Source organism: Hemicordylus capensis, chromosome 8, assembly GCF_027244095.1.
Source record: "Hemicordylus capensis ecotype Gifberg chromosome 8, rHemCap1.1.pri, whole genome shotgun sequence".
NCBI classification, from domain to species: domain Eukaryota; kingdom Metazoa; phylum Chordata; class Lepidosauria; order Squamata; family Cordylidae; genus Hemicordylus; species Hemicordylus capensis.
In genome coordinates, this window is record NC_069664.1 from 25,413,787 (window position 1) to 25,430,667 (window position 16,881).

A 16,881-nucleotide genomic window follows, 5' to 3' on the forward strand; every position below is an offset into this window, starting at 1 on the left:
CCAGTAGATATTTAGGGAGAGACCAAGTATTTTTTTCACTTGGGAATCTCTCTATTCCACGTGTTCATTTAAGATCTTTGTAGAGGTTTTTCTACTTTGAATACATACGCAACACAGCCTACGATAAATAAAGGCAGCAATGATCTTTTAAAAATAATACAAAACACAGCATTAATCTGCAGATTAAAGAAAACACAAAGCAGATGACAACCATGCTAAAACAACTGTGGCTACAAGGCCTGGGAGAATAAGGAAATCTTAACTGGCTGCCTGAAGGACCCATGTCTGTGCATGCACACTGTATACTTGTATGAGTGATTAACATAACTTGTGAATTGGCTAGGTGGGAAGTGTATTGTTGCACCTGCATTCAACATAAAATGGGAATAGATCTGCACCAGTGTACACAGATTGTATGAGCATTGAACATACTGTGAATAAGGCTTATAAAACAGCAACTGACTGTATCCCCACCTAATTGCACAGTGGGGAAATTACTTGCCTAGCAAGCATGAGGTTGCCAGTTTGAACCCCCACTGTCAGGTTTCCCAGACTATTGGAAACACCTATATCGGGCAGCAGTGATATAGGAAGATGCTGAAAGGCATCATCTCACATTGTGTATGGGAGATGGCAATGGTAAACGCCTCCTGTATTCTACCAAAAAATAAAATAAAATCACAGGGCTCTGTGGTCGCCAGGACTCAACACCGACTCGATGGCACACTTTATTTTACATTCTTCTTGGAGAAGTGGGAAACCCATTGCTCACTTATAAACAGCTACTCTCCTGCAGAGATCACCCTCAAGTTACCAGGTAAAGAAGCTTCACAGAAGTTGTTTCTTTTAGGCCAATGTGCCACAGATGACTAACATGGGCATGGATGGACCAGTAAAAATAAAACATTAGTAGGCTTATTTGCAAGACCATATTATGGGAGTTGCCAGTCAGTTCTCTCAACACCTAAAGTTGCCAAAAAATGTTTGCTCTGCTGTCTCTGACAGACGGAGGATTCATGCCCACCGTATCTGATCTGCTGCTTTCCCCAGACTTTTAAGAGAGCATAGAAAATCCCTTTAAGTCTCTCTTGCCTCTCCTGAAATCACACTAGAGTGGAACAAATGTGCTCTGGGTACTTATCCATGGGCTTGCGCTTCATCAGTGGCAACTTCCCATCACTTTGGCACCCAGCAAATGGATAGGAAGCTGATAGCTCTGTGGAGTGTGGACCGGGATTGCATTCATATCATTTTGCCATGTTAATTAGATACCAAGGATGGCAGAACTGAAAAAGGCTTGACATAACTGGAGGCTACAGGCTTCAGTAAAATGAACCCCAATGACTTAGCAAAATTGGCTGCAACAGAAAGACGGATCCAAGTGTGTTTTTTTCCCCAGAGATGAAAATTTTCCATTAATGCCATGTTATGATCTGTATGCAAGCCCCACAGTTATAATCACAGCAAGCCTCCCCAAGTGAAGAAACAAATGTAATTATTTGCACAAAAAGCTAAGGGACAGTTCATATATACATAGGCATCAGTCATTCACAGAAGCCCTTTTCAGATGCAAATGCCAGGCTAAATGAACCCATATGGGAGGGAGTGGCATTCACCATCAGACTATGAATATTCATTAGAATGTGTGTAGAGAACCCCTGCACATACAGCTGTGTTAGCAGAAGGCTCTTTCCATGTCATCATGAACCCTGACTGTACAGCTGCATACATCTCTCTGTACTCACTGTCACGTAGGAAGCTGTCTTATACTGCATCAGTATAATCAGTCCACCACCCAGCAGCTCAGTATAGTCTACGCCAGGGTTTCTCAACGTGTGGGTCCCCAGATGTTATTGGACTTCAACTCCCATAATCCCCAGCCCCAGTGGCCCTTGGTTGGGAATTATGGGAGTTGAAGTCCAATTACACCTGGGGACCCACACATTGAGAATCCCTGGTCTACACCAGGGGTGGACAAAACTGGTCCTCCATAATCCCCAGCCACAATTTATTCATGATAGACCATGAATTTATCTAACTCCTTCTTAAAGCCATCCAGGCTGTTGGTTGTCACCACATCTGGTGGCAGAGAATTCCGAAGTTGTAGTTCAACACTACTGTAGTTGGAAGGCCGGGTTTGCCCACCCCTGGTCTACACTGACTGGCACAGCTCTCCAAGGTTTCAAGGCTCTCTCAGCCCTACCGGGAGATGCCAGGGATTGAACCAGGGACCTTCTGCATACAAAGCAGATGTTCTAGCACTGAGCTACGGCCCTGTCCCTCTGCAGCTAAGGGAGGAGCCTGTTGTGACGCCACTCTCCCCCACATTCATTTCATGGCTGCATTAATGCCCGAGAAGTATTTGTAGTGTCAAGCTGTGACTTGCATGTGTGAATGAGCCATCACAGATTAAGCCACATAATACACTCACAGCATCTGACTTACAGAAAAATACAATGGTCAACACAGTGAGGGAAATTACTCAAAGTTGTCCCATTGGAATTAAAGGGACAAACTAAGAAAGTCAACTAATGTTTTTCAAATGAGAAAGTTCATCTGTTAGATAGCATGAGAGTCCTTGGATGTGGAGTAATCAAGAAAGACAAGATTAAGCAACATGTGTGCACAGGTGAAGCAGCCCCAAGAGAAGTGATTTTATCTGCTGAACTACACATGACTGCAACAAGTTATCTCAGTGCTGAATAGTAAGGGACGGACAGGCATGAGTAAGGGAGAACAGATTCAGGGCCCCCTCCACTTTTGACTGTGAATGCCGGCTGATGAAGTAGTATGTCATGAGTTTGGTTCATCATGAAGGTTCCTATGCCCTTTGGCTAGGGGTGTGCGAGCCAGCTCACATCGAGCCGGCCTGGCTCGGGTGGACTGAGTTTGAACCGGACAACTCCACAGTTCGAAGAACTGGTTCGCAGTCCAGCTTGGGAGGTATATTTGCCATCTAGAATCCCCCTTTACACATAATGGGTGATTCCCTAGACTATGAAGTGGAGGCGGCAAAAGGGAAAGATGTTCCTTTAGTTTCTCACCAGCGGAGGCATTGGCCGCGGCGATGGCAAAATCTGAAGCGGTGGTGAGGACTCCTCCACCCCCCGCCCTCCCTGGCCTCCCGAACGACAGGCAGGCCAGGCCTGTCTTTTGTGAGGCTGGGAGCGAGGGTTAGAGGAGTCCCAGTTACCACCTCTGATGGTGCCAGTGCCACTTCCGCACCATCCATGCTGGCAGGAAACTAAAGGTAAATGTTCGCCTCTTGCTGTCGCTACCTTCTTAGACTAGGGAATCCTCCTTTACAAGTATATGCCCTGAGCGGGCAATTGAGGCAGCTTGGCTGGCTTGATGGCCAATCCAGAGCCCGGATTGGGCCAGTTCTAACCTGGTCTGGATTCAGACTGAGCCAGCCAAATGGTCAGCTCTCACACCAATCATCTGCCCCTACCCAAGACGAGCACCCGAGATGGGTTTTGAGAACTTCCCAACCAAACCTGGCTCACCTTCACAGTCCTGCTGAAAGCAAGCAAGGGGAGGAACTGACACTTGATCCCAGATCCCCATGTATAACATATTTGCCCATGCACACAGATCAAAGAGGATGTTCTCAACAAGTTCGTCTGCCCAGAGCTCTTAGTGGAGTTGTGTTGTGTTGCATGATCCTGATTAAGCTAAGAGCACAGCTGGGACAGCCAGAGGCATTGCAAACAAATCTCTATGTTCCAGCCTCTGCAGTCTGAAAAGCATAGAGTGCCACTATGGAGTTTTGACATCCACAGATGGCAATAGGCGCAGAGTTGGCAGTACTGGGAAACTGATCCTGTGACTTGCTATTTCTCTGCCCTAAAAAATGTCCACATCCTGGGGCAGCTACACACACCTGAAGGAAGAGTCTGCATTCTTGGCAAAGGTGTCTCCGTGGGGTGGGGAGACACAAGTAGTATGCCCCCTTGCCCCTCCTTCTGTTTCAAAAATCTGGGACATAGCTGACCCACCCATAAATGCACATTGCCCCTTCCCAGTTTGTTTTCTAGTGCCACTGATGATTCCTGGATGAGTGAAACCACAGATTCTCCTTACAGTGCCAACCAAAACAACCAGGAGCACAGCATTTATCAGTGTACACGGTTATGCACATTCCTGAAGAAACTTAGGGGCGGAGAAGACAGCAGCTCCTTAGCAGAGAAGGCAGCGACAAGAGGGGAACCCAGGGGACCTGCCCTACTCAGAAGAACTAACAACAACAAAACCCCCACAGAAGACAAGCATCCACACTGAAGATCAGCCATAGCACTTTGCATCTTCAAAGAGTCGCACAAACAACTAATTAATCCCGGCGAGGCAGGTGTGCATTGTTGCAAATCCATGGGCTATGGCTGTCACTGTGCCAACCAAGAATGCTGCCACAGTGACAGCTGGGAGCATTCGCTCCTTCTGTTTCAGGAGCTCAACTGTCCCAGGATACTTAACATAAAGCAGAAACTCTCCTGAAAGACAGGCTGGATTATTGCAGGATCTGAGCCTGGTGGTGCTGACCTACAAAGCGCTAAATCGCTTGAGTCTTCCTATGAGTATCAGAGACTTCACTTTGTCTATGTACCATCAAAGTCTTTAATTTATTACATTTATATCTCACTCTTTCTCTAAGGAGCCCAGAGTAGTGTATATGGTTATGTATAATAATAATAATAATAATAATAATACTGCTGCTCAATTGATCGAACAAATATTATGTATGTAATAATAATAATAATTCTGAAAAAAATACAAGCTACCTGCAGCCAAAAATTGGTGAGACCACAAAACTGAAAAAAGTTGTAGAAAATGAAGAGGTAAAAATATTATTATTTTTAATAATAAATCAATTAAAATATTTTAATTAATTTAATTAATTTAATTAAAGTAATCAACTCCAAACAACTCCAAACAGACAAACTCAAAACAGACAAACATCTGCCACACTCCAAAACAGACAAAACATTCAACTCCAAACAGACAAACATCTGCCACACAATGCACCAGATATAACTGTATTCAAGAAGAAAGAAAAACAAGTTAAAATAATCGACATAGCAATACCAGGTGACAGCAAAACAGAAGAAAAAGAAAAAAAATAACAAAATACAAAGATCAACACATTGAAATTGAAAGGCTGTGGCAGAAGAAGACCAAAATAATCCCAGTAGTAATTGGTGCCCTAGGTGCAATTCCAGAACATCTTGAAGAGCACCTCAACACCATTGGGGCCACAGAAATCACCATCTGCTAACTACAAAAAACCACTTTACTGGGAACAGCAATTTTTTAAAAAATATTTAGAAGTCCTAAGTGAACAAAAACGGTTTTTTTCCTGGCTTCTGAAAGAAGAAAGCAATGAAACCAGGTGAACCTCACTGGGGAGGCTATTCCATAAATGGGTTGCAACCACTGAAAAGGCCCTCTCCCTAGTAGCCACTGTCTCACCTTGTTTGGCAGGGGCACCCAGAGGAGGGCTTCCAAAGAACAACTTAAAGACTGGGTTGGGACATATGGGGCAAGGCACTCCCTCAGGTAACCAAGCCATTTAGGGCTTTAAAATCAGCACCATGAATTGGGCCTGGAAATGGACTGGGAGCCAGTACAGCTGATGGAGCACTAACATGCTAAAAACATCCAGTCCCCGTTAATAATCTTGCAGCCCTATTTTGTACCAACTGCAGTTTCTGGACCGTTTTCAAAGGGAGCCCCACGCTATGGTTATGTTTATCCTCACAACCACTCTGTGAGGTAGGTTAGGCTGAGAGAGAAGTGACTGGCCCAGAGTGAGTTTCCTGTCTGAATGGGGATTTGCTCAGGTCTCCCCTGTCCTAGTCCAACACTCTGATCAGTACACCACACTGGTTTTATCATTTCTTCCAATATCGAACTTGGGTGGACCACTGCCTGGGCACAAAATGGGGCCATCCAAGAATAAAGTAGTGATTTCTGCATACTTGAGGAATTATTATTAGTTTGTAAATTAAATGAAATGTATATATTAAAACAGACCTGTACTCAGTGAATTTCAGGACGTATGGAAGTTTGAGGTGAAGAAGAAGAACAAACAGGGAGGAGTGGGAGTTTTTCTGTTTGAGTCCCCAACAGCTTAGAGTATCCTGGAGAATGGGGTGGATGTATGTTATAGGGCAAAAACTTTACCTCCTCCTCTATGAAGAGATTTCAGGAGGGTGGGAGAAGGAAAAAATTGTATCTTTCTCCTTTCCCATTTCAAAACCTCTCTAATCGCCAGCCACCTTTATAACAATAGTGAGTTTGGGTTTAGCAGGAGACTAGAGACCTTTCACACCTCTAGTCTAGGTAAAGTGTGCCGTTGAGTTGATGTCAGCTCCTGGCAACCACAGAGCCCTGTGGTTGTCTTTGGTAGAATAAAGGAGGGGTTTACCATTGCCTCCTCCCATGCAGTATGAGATGATGCCTTTCAGCACCTTCCTATATTGCTACTCCCCATAGGCGTGTCCCATAGTCTGGTAAACATACCAGCAGGGATTCAAAACAGCAACCTCTGGCTTGCTAGTCAAGTCATTTCCCCACTGCACCATTAGGTAGCTTCTAGTCTAGGCAGGACACTTTATATTGCCCATTTTTGGGGTCATTTTTACTGGGACTTTTAGGCCTCCGAGAAAATAAACCCCGCAATCCCATAGACCTAATTACACAGTATTTGTGGTTTCTTTAGCTGCAGTAATTGCAGAGAACAGAACCCCCATGAATACAGAGGTTCGTCAGTATGCTGGTCCCATGTTTTCTATTATGAAGTATCCATTCACAAAGTTTGCACCAGGAGCTGGGACAGGCACACAAGATAGTCCTTGTTAAACAGAGAAGCAGCTGGCAGACAGAAAGGGTGAGCCAATTATGCAAAGGGGGTGGAGCAGGGCAGGGGACTAGTCAGGTAATGGGGGCCCAGGAGACTGTCACTTTCTAGGGGGAGGCAACCGCTAAGGGAGCAAGGCTTTTCTCCAGCTCCCAGAAAGCAGCCAAGCCAACAGCTCCTTGGAGCTAAGGTTCCGGAATCAAGAAACTATGCATGCATAGAAATATCAGATCCATTTCAGATGGCATTTCTTGGCAACAGAAGACATAATCCACACAGAGCACTTTCCCTCTTGGCTCATTTAAGCTTTTGGATGCAAGTTCAAATATAGTTCTGCAAATATGGCCACCTTTACAGTTTATCGATTTTCAGATCTATAGACTTCGTTCTCGCCCAACGTCCTCACACATCAGAAGCAAAGAGAGTCTCATTTGCAAGGGCTCTAAACTGTTTGGAAGCAGGGACCTATCTCTAGAGATCTTCTTCCCAGTAACCTCAGGCATGTGTTTACCAGTGAGTCCACAGGGGACAAAACAAAAAACAACCCACCAACAACAGCTGCCTTGAGAGTTGGTAGAACAGAATTATTCAACAGCATTCAGACTCATCAGTCATGACTAAGTTCCACGGAAGTAAATGAGACCTTAGTAATGATGAACTCAATCTGGATGCTATCCATTTTAATCATTCACCTGTCAATACCTCCTCCACATGTGTCTCGCTCACCAGCCTCCTGAGATCAACATACACAATCCAGTCATTTTTTCATAGCCATGATCCAGGCTATGATGTTACCCTTTACTTCCCATCTGCAGATGAAGTGAAGCTTATGTATATACAGCTTCACTGGTTTGCATTCATTCCTTGTTGACAAGGGGCCATAATGCAATGGTATTGCTCATGGTTTCCATGAAGATTGCCCCAGGTTCAATCCCCAGCATCTCCAGGGAGAGCCTGGGAATGACCCCTGTCTGAAACCCTGCAGAGCTACTTCCAATCAGTTTAGACCAGGCCTGTTCAACTTTGGCCCCCCTGCTGGACTACAACTCCCATAATCCCCAGCCAGAGTGGCCAAGAGCCAGGGATTGAGAGAGTTGTAGGCCATCGTCTGCAGGAGGGCTGAAGCTGAGCGGCCCTGGTGTAGACAATACTGAGCTAGCTGGACCAATGGTCCGACTCTGTATAAAGCAGTCTCTTGTGTCTAGTCTACTGCCTTCTTTCCTTGGCCTCCATTGCACTGCAGTTCTCTCTGTCAAAATTTAGATAGTAAACTCCTTGAGAGTGGTATTCTCCTCCTCTTTCTGTTGCTTACATTACTTTGGAGGGTGCAATGTACATTGTTGGCTCTGCATTAATTACCGTTATTAGTAGTACTATTGTTACTTCTATGCCATAAGGAGAGAACAAGGGCACTGGAAATGCATACTTATAAGCCAAACAGCTCCAAATGGCTCATGAAAGCAAGCCAAGCTACACACTGCATAGACAGGCACCAAAACACCAGAGTGTCACGAACCAGTTTGGCTTGGAAGAAATTCTTTCTGAAAATTAAGAAATACATATCAGACTCAGAGCATTCACAAGATCCATCTCTCTAGGGACAAAGCTATGCATTCAGGGATGCAGGCATGTAACAGTGCCCCAATACATACTGTTTATTTAAGCAAAGCCAGACTGGAAGAAGGACATTTAAAACAGAAGCAGCAGAAAAGGAAGGGGGCATCTAAGTTCCCAGCTGCCATTTTCCTGTTAAAACTTACTTCCCTGCCAGATTCCCACACCCTCCGCCCACAGAGTTCCATATATTCATTTCCAGTTTCCCTATTTTACTTTTCTCTTTCAAAATACTCAAAACAACAACCAAACACCTCAACAAAAACTCAGTGAAACAAACTGTTATACAAAAACAAAAACAAACAAAACCTAGCAATTTAAACATATCCTTATAATCATAATAAGTTAGGAGTCGTGCAGCAGCCCCAGTGCAATCATTTTAAAATGCAGGGTTGGAGAGCTCACCAAGGTAAATGTGTTTTTCTGCCCACCAGAAGGTGAGGAGCCAGGCAGATCTTCTTTGGTGCCACAACAGAGAAGGCCTTGTCCTGGATGCCTACCCTGTACTTCTAGCAGCTGAGTAAGTCCCCTGAAGTGGACCTTTGGTTTATTAATTTGGACAAGCTCACAAGGTTCATGCATTTCCTTGCTTAACGCATATCTTGTCTAGGTTTTTTTGGCTGTCGCTGATGCACCACTGATATGGATATACATCATTAGGATGGGTTTTTCGGATAGTAAGGAATATACTTTATTTAATTCTGCATGAGAGCCAGCATAGTGTAGTGGTTAGAGTGTTGGACTAGGACTGGGGAGATCCAAGTTCAAATCCCCACTCAGCCATGAAACTCACTTGCGACTCTGGGCCAGTCACTTCTCTTTCAGCCTAACCTACCTTACAGGGTTGTTGTGAGGATAAACATAATCGTGCACATTGCTCTGGGCTCCTTGGAGGAAGGTCAGGATATAAATATAAAAAATAAATAAAATACAGTACTCTATAAATAACAGTTTCTGAGCCTATTCCCACATATGTATATTAACCAAGTCTACTGTGGAACACAGAGAGCTGCCTTATACCAAGTCAGACCATTGGTCCATTTACTCAGTACTGTTTACTAGCAGTAGCTTCTCCAAGGTTGCAGGCAGGGCTCTCTCCTGGCCCTATCTTGGAGATGCCAGGAAGGGAACTTTGGATTTTTCAAGCAAGCAGGTGCTCTTCCCTGGGCAGCCCCATCCCCTAAGGGGAATATCTTACAGTGTTCACACATGCAGTCTCGCAGGCTGGACCCTGATTAGCATAGGGGTCAATTCATGCTTGCTACCACAAGACCAGCTCTCCTCCCATGATGACCTGCATGTGTGAATAAACTCTCATAGATGAAATTATGCACAATACTTTTCAGTGGAGTCAGCAGGAAGTGCCATAACTCACTTCCTGCGTACCGGAAGCATACAGGCTTTGCATGGCAGCTCTTCAGTATCTCAGGAAGACGTTGTTCCAAGCCCTGCTACCTGGTATGTTTAAACCAGAGACAACAGGAATTGAAACTGGGTCATTATTAATTACAGTTCTTACTGGAAACCCAGGGCAGTGTATATCATTCTCCTTCCTTTTATCCTCCCTGTAAGGTAGATTGGGCTAAGAGATACCGACTAGCCCAGGATCACTCAGTGAACACCAGGGCCAAGTGGAGGGAGGGTTGAACTTGGGTCTCCCCAGTCCCAGTCTAAAACTCTAACCACTACACTACTCTGGTTCTTATGCATGCAAACCAATCTTATCCACGCAAAGCATGTGCTCTGTCACTGAGCTACAGGGGCTCCCATAATAAGCATCATCTGTGAAGCTGCCTTTGATTATCAGCCCATCATTTCTCATCCTTCTTCCCCTCATTGTCTTGGTGTTCTTTAACCATCTCCATTGTCCTTCCCATCATCAGAGAGATGCTGCCTGGAAAACTGTTGGCAGCATGCAGCTCTTCCCCCTCAAAAGCCTCCCCGGTGAGATGCATTAGCCTCAGAAATTTATTCCAAGATGGAAACCTGCCTTATCAAAGCTCCAGAGTAAGATGCTTCCTGTGACCAGACAGGTCATGGCTTCGTTATTACATTAACCTTTCAGGTCTTTAGACTCTGCAAAAGTAAATTGGCAGGAAGAAAAATATAAGGTCCTATTGGGAGGGTGGTGGAATAAAAGCGCCATCAAACCTGAAAAGGAAAATAATTAAAAGCCAAGGAATAAAGGGGAGGGATGGCAAAGAAGCCATTAGGGCTAATAATAACATGGCAATATTTTCCTTAGGAGCCTTCCCGTTTCCTCTCACTCTAATCACACCTCTTAAGATCCTATTTCCTTCTTGCTTCATTCGCCTCAGATTTCCTGGTAGGACTGAAGAGTGGGAGGAGAAGCCAGTCTCCAGAAGGTACCACCTCTTTGTATCCGGTGGGAATTTCACATGCAAAAGGAATTAGTGGATAGGCTAACTGAATAATCCATACTCCACTTCTGGGACTATTTGAAAAGCAACATAGGAAGGGACAACAGAGATGCTGTGCTGGAGATGCTAAGTACCAGTTCTCATAGGAATAAAGAACCTCAAGCCATAAATTCATCTAAATAAATAAATGAATTTGCACTTGCCATCTAAGAATACAACAATACCAAAGTGTGTCATGGCATTCATTACTGCAGTGAACCTTACAACCACCCTGAAAGGTAGGCTATTATCATCACCATGTTGCTGGTGAGGAGAGAATGGAAGCATTTTATAAAGCCAGCTAGTGTCTATGAGGATATATTTGAACCAGCAGCTCCCTTGCTTACACTGATTTGCCATTATTCTGCACCAGTTATCATCAATGTATCTCAGACACTGCACTGAGGGACAGTAGCTCCTGTTCATCATACAAGTTAAAAATTGAGTCTTAAGCTTCAGGATGCAGTTTGGACAATTCAGAGCTCAGGAGGAAGATTCTACCTTGTATGCCTATTTTTCAGTGCCAGAGATACTTACATTCTCTTAACTGCACACCCCCTACCAAAAGTTTGGAATTAGGAGCCTTGAATTCTGCATTCAGGATTATCACACACAGACACAGACACACACACCACATCTCAAGATGAAAGGTGATTAAAAAAAAAAGGCTTTGGTTTGGAGTGGTCCTAAAATTGAATTTCTCAAAAGACTGATGTGCTCTCCCAAAATTGCCTCAAACAGCTTTCGCACTCTAACATTATCCTGCTGTAGTGCCTAAGTGTTGTGGCTTTTGAAACAGCATCACCTTTGCTCAGGAGGATGTTTATTATCAAGATGTCAGAGCAGAATTTTGTTTATTGCAAAATTGCAACCAATTCCCCATAACGGCTCCTCATCTCCAGATGTATTATGCATACCAGCTGGAATACAAGATCAATTTGGATAGACCACAGGAGCTTCAGTTAGATGGGTGAAAAGTGGGAGGGGTCCCTTACACTGAAATTAGAGGATCTCTGACTCTTCATCCTGCTGCCTCACCCCCTCCCTACCATAACCTAAATACAAATCAACATTTCCCCAAACCATTGCCATAACACTGAACACTTCATGCCCTGTATATGCGAGCGTGAGGGCCTAGGGATACAGAGAAAGTTTTCACACATCTAGTAGACAGTTATCTCACCCTTCCAACCTCTGCCAGAATCTGTAATGCACACGCAGGTAGCAAACCCACCTGAACCTGCATCTCACATCACATCCACCTCCTCCCACAATGGAAACTGTTGTTGGGTTTGCACTGAGAAACCCATTTGAAAAACCCGGATTGTGTACAAAGGTCCATCTCATTCTCCAGATACCAAATTGGATACATGCTCCCACTAGATCCCCCTCTCCATATAAACGTTTCACTGTAAAGCCTATTCAATCCATTTCGGTGGACACTGCACCTTCAGGCAGGTCTCTCTAGCAGAGTAGACTCCACTCAGCCAGGAAGACAAGACACAACGCCTCTCCTCACCAAACGCAGCCATTCCTTCCCCCTCCCATTCAATTTTATACTGGGACAGATGTCCAGATGCGTTTTAAGCTACCCACACTGAGTGCCTGTCTGTGGAGTCCTTGCCCAGAGAGCCCGTTAGAACCGAGTCACACAATACACCCATTCAGGCTGGGGTTTGCAGCAAGGGACACGGAGTGGTCCTCAACTCCCCACAAACGCCGTGATGGCAGGCACCAGCGATGCCTTAGCGATAAGGCAACTCCAACACCTGGCCTGGCTTCCAACACTGCAGCATCTCTAGCGGATGCCCAAACAGGTAGCTGTCGATTCCGCCCCCCCCTCCTCACCCCCGCGCACCTCACGCCGCACATTGAGGAATGAAGAAGAAAATCTCTAGCACTGCAACCAACCACCGCTGTCCAGAAACCAAGAGCTTTGCCAGCCCAAAATAAGAGGAGGAGAACGGGCTGCGGTAGTTCCCAGGAGGTGAGAGAAGGCATGAGACGTGGGTGCTGAACTTGGGAGGGAGGGCACTCCCACTCCCCCCGTTCCCTAGGAAAGAAATCCGTCGGGAGGGGGATGCACAGGAATCGAGGAGATGGGTGCGAGACTTCTCCAAAAGCCTCTGCACGCAGACACACGTTTTGCATGGAACATACAGACCCCCGTGAAAGTGTCTTCTCTTCACACTACCTAGGAACAGCTGGCTGTCCGATACTGGCACAGCATCCCTCTGGGAGGGAGGCAAGAAGCAGAGACACCTCCGCAGGGCAAGGCACCAGCCCTGTCCCCGCCGGCTCATCCTCCCAGCCCTCGAATTTGGCAAATCTCTACGGTGGCTCCAACGGAGACAGATCACCAGGTCTGCATCGGTAGCATCCCCAGTGTCACCTCTCCTCCCCGCGCCCCAGCATGGTGTCGCTTGCCAATCCCCTGGACAGTCACGGGAGGGTTAGGGTGGGATAGACGACGCCGACCCTTTCCTGGACATACCTGGGATGAAGAACAGGGCAGTAGTGGCCGAGAAGACGATCCAGCAAGCAGGGTGATACATCTTGAGGAGCTGCAGTCGTCTGGTGCTGCTTGCCTCGCCGCTTTCCTCCGTGCTGAATTCTGAGTAGGTTTAAATCCAATGTTTGCAGAGGGAGGGAGAGCGAGTTAGTGAGCTAGAGAGAGAGAGAGAGGAGAGAGAGAGAGAGAGAGATGGGGACAGGCAGGCAGTCTGGGTCTCTCCCCCCCCCCTTCTCTTTTCCACCCTGCATATAACACATTAGCAGAAGAAGCCCCAGAACACCAGCCTGTACAAGGGGGTGGGGGGTGGGTGGGAGAGCAGACCTCCTACCAGGCATCCATTGGTCCCAGTCTCCTGAGTGACACTCTGGCTATTCTGCAGCTTTTGACACTATGGGGAGTTAAACGCTGCCAACTGCTCCCTCGATGGCCCTTGCTGTGCCCTCACCTCCCTCCAGCCTTCCCCCAAGCAGGGCTTCAGTGGGACTGACACAGGGGAGCGGGGAGGTGCATGGTGGCGTGGGGTGGGGTGCAGGCACAGCTTTGGCCAGGCTTGAGGTTTTCTGCCAGCAGTGCTGAAAGGAACAGCCTTCCAGCAAAAGAAACAGGCTGTATCCATGCCAGGGATGCTTGCCTGCCTATGGCCTTGAGCTGCCTGCTCCTCACCCACCCAGAAGGGCTTGGGGGTGCTCCTTCTAATTAGATGCCACAGCAGAAGGCAACCTGTTGATGCAGCTGACAGGCTGACAGGCATGCCAGGATACAGACTGTGTGCCAGTGTGCACCCACTATCCGCCCAGCTTCCCATGCTGCCACCAACAATGCAGTGAAGTCCATGGGCAGACGGCCGGGTTTTGTAAGCACCAGGGCTGGAAAGGGAGAGATTCCAGGGGTAGGCTGGGGGACAAAGGGAAAACCCAGCGGAGGAGGACGCACAGGTTGGATTGCTGGGAGAAACCTATGTGCATCCATCAGAAATGCAAAGGGCAGAACACGACAACTGCTGTGAATATGTATAGACTGCTTTTCAACACAAAAGCCATCTAATGGTGCTGCGGGGAAGCAACCTGCCTTGAGGGCAGGAGGCTGTTGGTTCGAATCCCTGCTGGTATGTTTCCCAGAATATGGGGAACTCCTATATCGGGCAGCAGCCATATAGGAAGGTGCTGAAAGGCATCATCTCATACTGTGTGGGAGAAAGGCAATGGTAAACCCCTCCTGTATTCTACGAAGAAAACCACAGGGTTCTGTGGTCACCAGGAGTCGACACTGACTCGATAGCACAAACTTTCAGGGGTGTAGCCAGCATTGGGCAACAGGGTTCAAAGAACCCGGGCCTCCGCCCCTCAGGGGCCGTGCCTTGCGGCCCCGACACACACACACACACACACCCGCATCTGATGTCTGGCACGGGGTGGGGGCATGGTTTAGCTCCTGAATGGAGCTGCACATCCCTGTTCAGTAGTTAAATGGCTAGCGCTCCATTCTAAGGTCAGCTAGAGCCACTACTGACCATGCTACGAACACAGAGCTGGCCTTGATTTAACTCCTGAACAGGGCCGCTTGGTCCCATTTGGGAGCTAGATCACGCCCCCTTGTCTAACATCAGATGCAGGGTGTGTAGCTTACCACCAGCGTCTGATGTCACATGTAGGGGGTGGGGCGAGGGGGGCCACGGTGGCGGCTGGATATGGGCTACTGCTGGCCTCCCTCCGCTAGTGCAACCTTTCCTTTTTCCTTTTTCCACACAAGTTTTCAAAGCTGTGGAAACAGTCAATAAATGAAGATGATCCCTTGTCCCCAAAGGGCTCACAGTCTAAAAAGAAACATAAGGCAGATCCCAACAAGAGTCATGGGAGAGATGCTGTGCTGGGGTTGGATAGGTACAGCCACTTTCTCTCTGCTAAATATAAGAGAATCACCACTTAGGAACATAGGAAACTGCCAGATACTGAGTCAGACCAGAGGTCCATCTAGCTCAGTATTATCTAAACAGACTGGCAGCGACTTCTCCAAGGTGGCAGGCAGAAGTCTCTCTCTCAGCCCTCTCTTGGAGATGCTGCCAGGGAGGGAACTTAGAGCCAAGATGCTCTTCTCAGAGCGGCTCCATTATCCCCTGAGGGGAATATCTTGCAGTGCTCACACATCAAGTCTCCCATTCATATGCAACCAGGGCAGACCCTGCTTAGCTATGGGGACAAGTCATGCTTGCTACCACAAGGCCAGTTCTCCTCTCCACTTAGGAGAATGCAATGCACTTTTTGATCAGTTAGCAGAGCTGTCTGCTAACTGATACTGATCAACTATTTCTGGCTTCTCTCAAGTTTTCTTAAAAGAAGAATGCCTTGCTGAAAGGCCTATTTAGTACTAGCTGGTCACTGGGCTATTACCCAGCTCTGTATTCCTGAGGGCCACCTGGACCAGCAGGTCTCTAGTATGTTGAACCAGCCCCACAGCTGAATATTGCTGGGTGGTAAGCTCTGGGGGAAATGACTGTTCCCTGCCATGCTGGGCTTCTCTGCAACCCAGATGGGAATGGTGACAGGGTTGCAGGGCAGATGTGCTGAGCACACTAATTAGAACTCAGACATGCACACCTCTCCATCTCCTTGTGTCCTAACAACCTTGCAAGGTGGACTAGGCTAAGAGAGAATGACTAGCCCACATCACCTAGGAATCACTGAGCAAGGATTTGAACTCGACTCTTCCTGGGTCCCATGCTTTAAGCCGCCTTCAGAGTGCTCCATGTGTGCCATCTTGCTGCAATCCATACAACCACCCTGTATGATAGGTGAATATGATTCCCATGTTGCCGATGGAGGCCAAGCCTGAGACAGAGAGGCTTGCCTTAGGACACCTGGGGCATTCATCAAAGAGGTGGGATTTCAACCAGAGATTTCCTAGTTTTTAGCCACTATTATAGAGGTTCTCAGACTTGAGTCCCCAGGTGATGTTTTATTACAGCTTCCATCACTCACAGCAACAATGGCTGAAGGCTGGGGAGGATGGAAGTTGGAATCCAACATTGTCTGGGGATCCAAGAACCCCTGCACTATACACTATACCAGCTCTGAATTATCCAGGAGAAAAGGTTGCAAAGTGCTTGGATTGGCTCTTAAATTATTCAGGACATGTTGTCGTGTGTGTGTGTGTGTAACTTGGTTTCCCTATACTCTGTTATAATTTATCTGGGGTTGAAGCACACATGCATATTCATTACTTGATGGTCATACCATCCTGTGATAATGTATTATATCATCACCACGAATATAATTTTTTAAACCTTTTTATATAACAGCCAAACAAAGTGCTTCACAGCAGCACTAGTTCACATATTCAGCTGCCTGTCATCAAAGAGTAGAGAAACTGAATGTGGACCAGGCCTTGATATGCAGACGTGAACCAGCCCCGATGACACATATTCAGGCATGTGTACCAATGCCACTGGGAAAGCAGTGTCCATAAGGTCTTACATGAAA

At 46.6% G+C, this 16,881-nt stretch overlaps 1 protein-coding gene across 3 annotated transcripts in view; it reads right to left on the bottom strand.

Annotated features, from left to right (window-relative positions):
* The window catches only part of LOC128333663 (opioid-binding protein/cell adhesion molecule-like), a 718,254-nt gene that overhangs the window by 697,146 nt on the left and 4,227 nt on the right, over positions 1 to 16,881 (bottom strand). The window contains exons 1-2 of one of the 3 annotated variants that reach the window (XM_053269410.1): positions 13,734 to 13,873; positions 13,385 to 13,557 (exon numbers count right to left, since the gene is read on the bottom strand). In XM_053269410.1, the coding sequence (XP_053125385.1) occupies positions 13,385 to 13,445 (61 nt within the window). In that variant the 5' untranslated portion in view covers positions 13,446 to 13,557; positions 13,734 to 13,873. Of the gene's footprint in view, positions 1 to 13,384; positions 13,558 to 13,726; positions 13,874 to 16,881 lie in introns of those variants that run through there. The other 2 variants (XM_053269411.1, XM_053269409.1) reach the window with 2 other exon arrangements.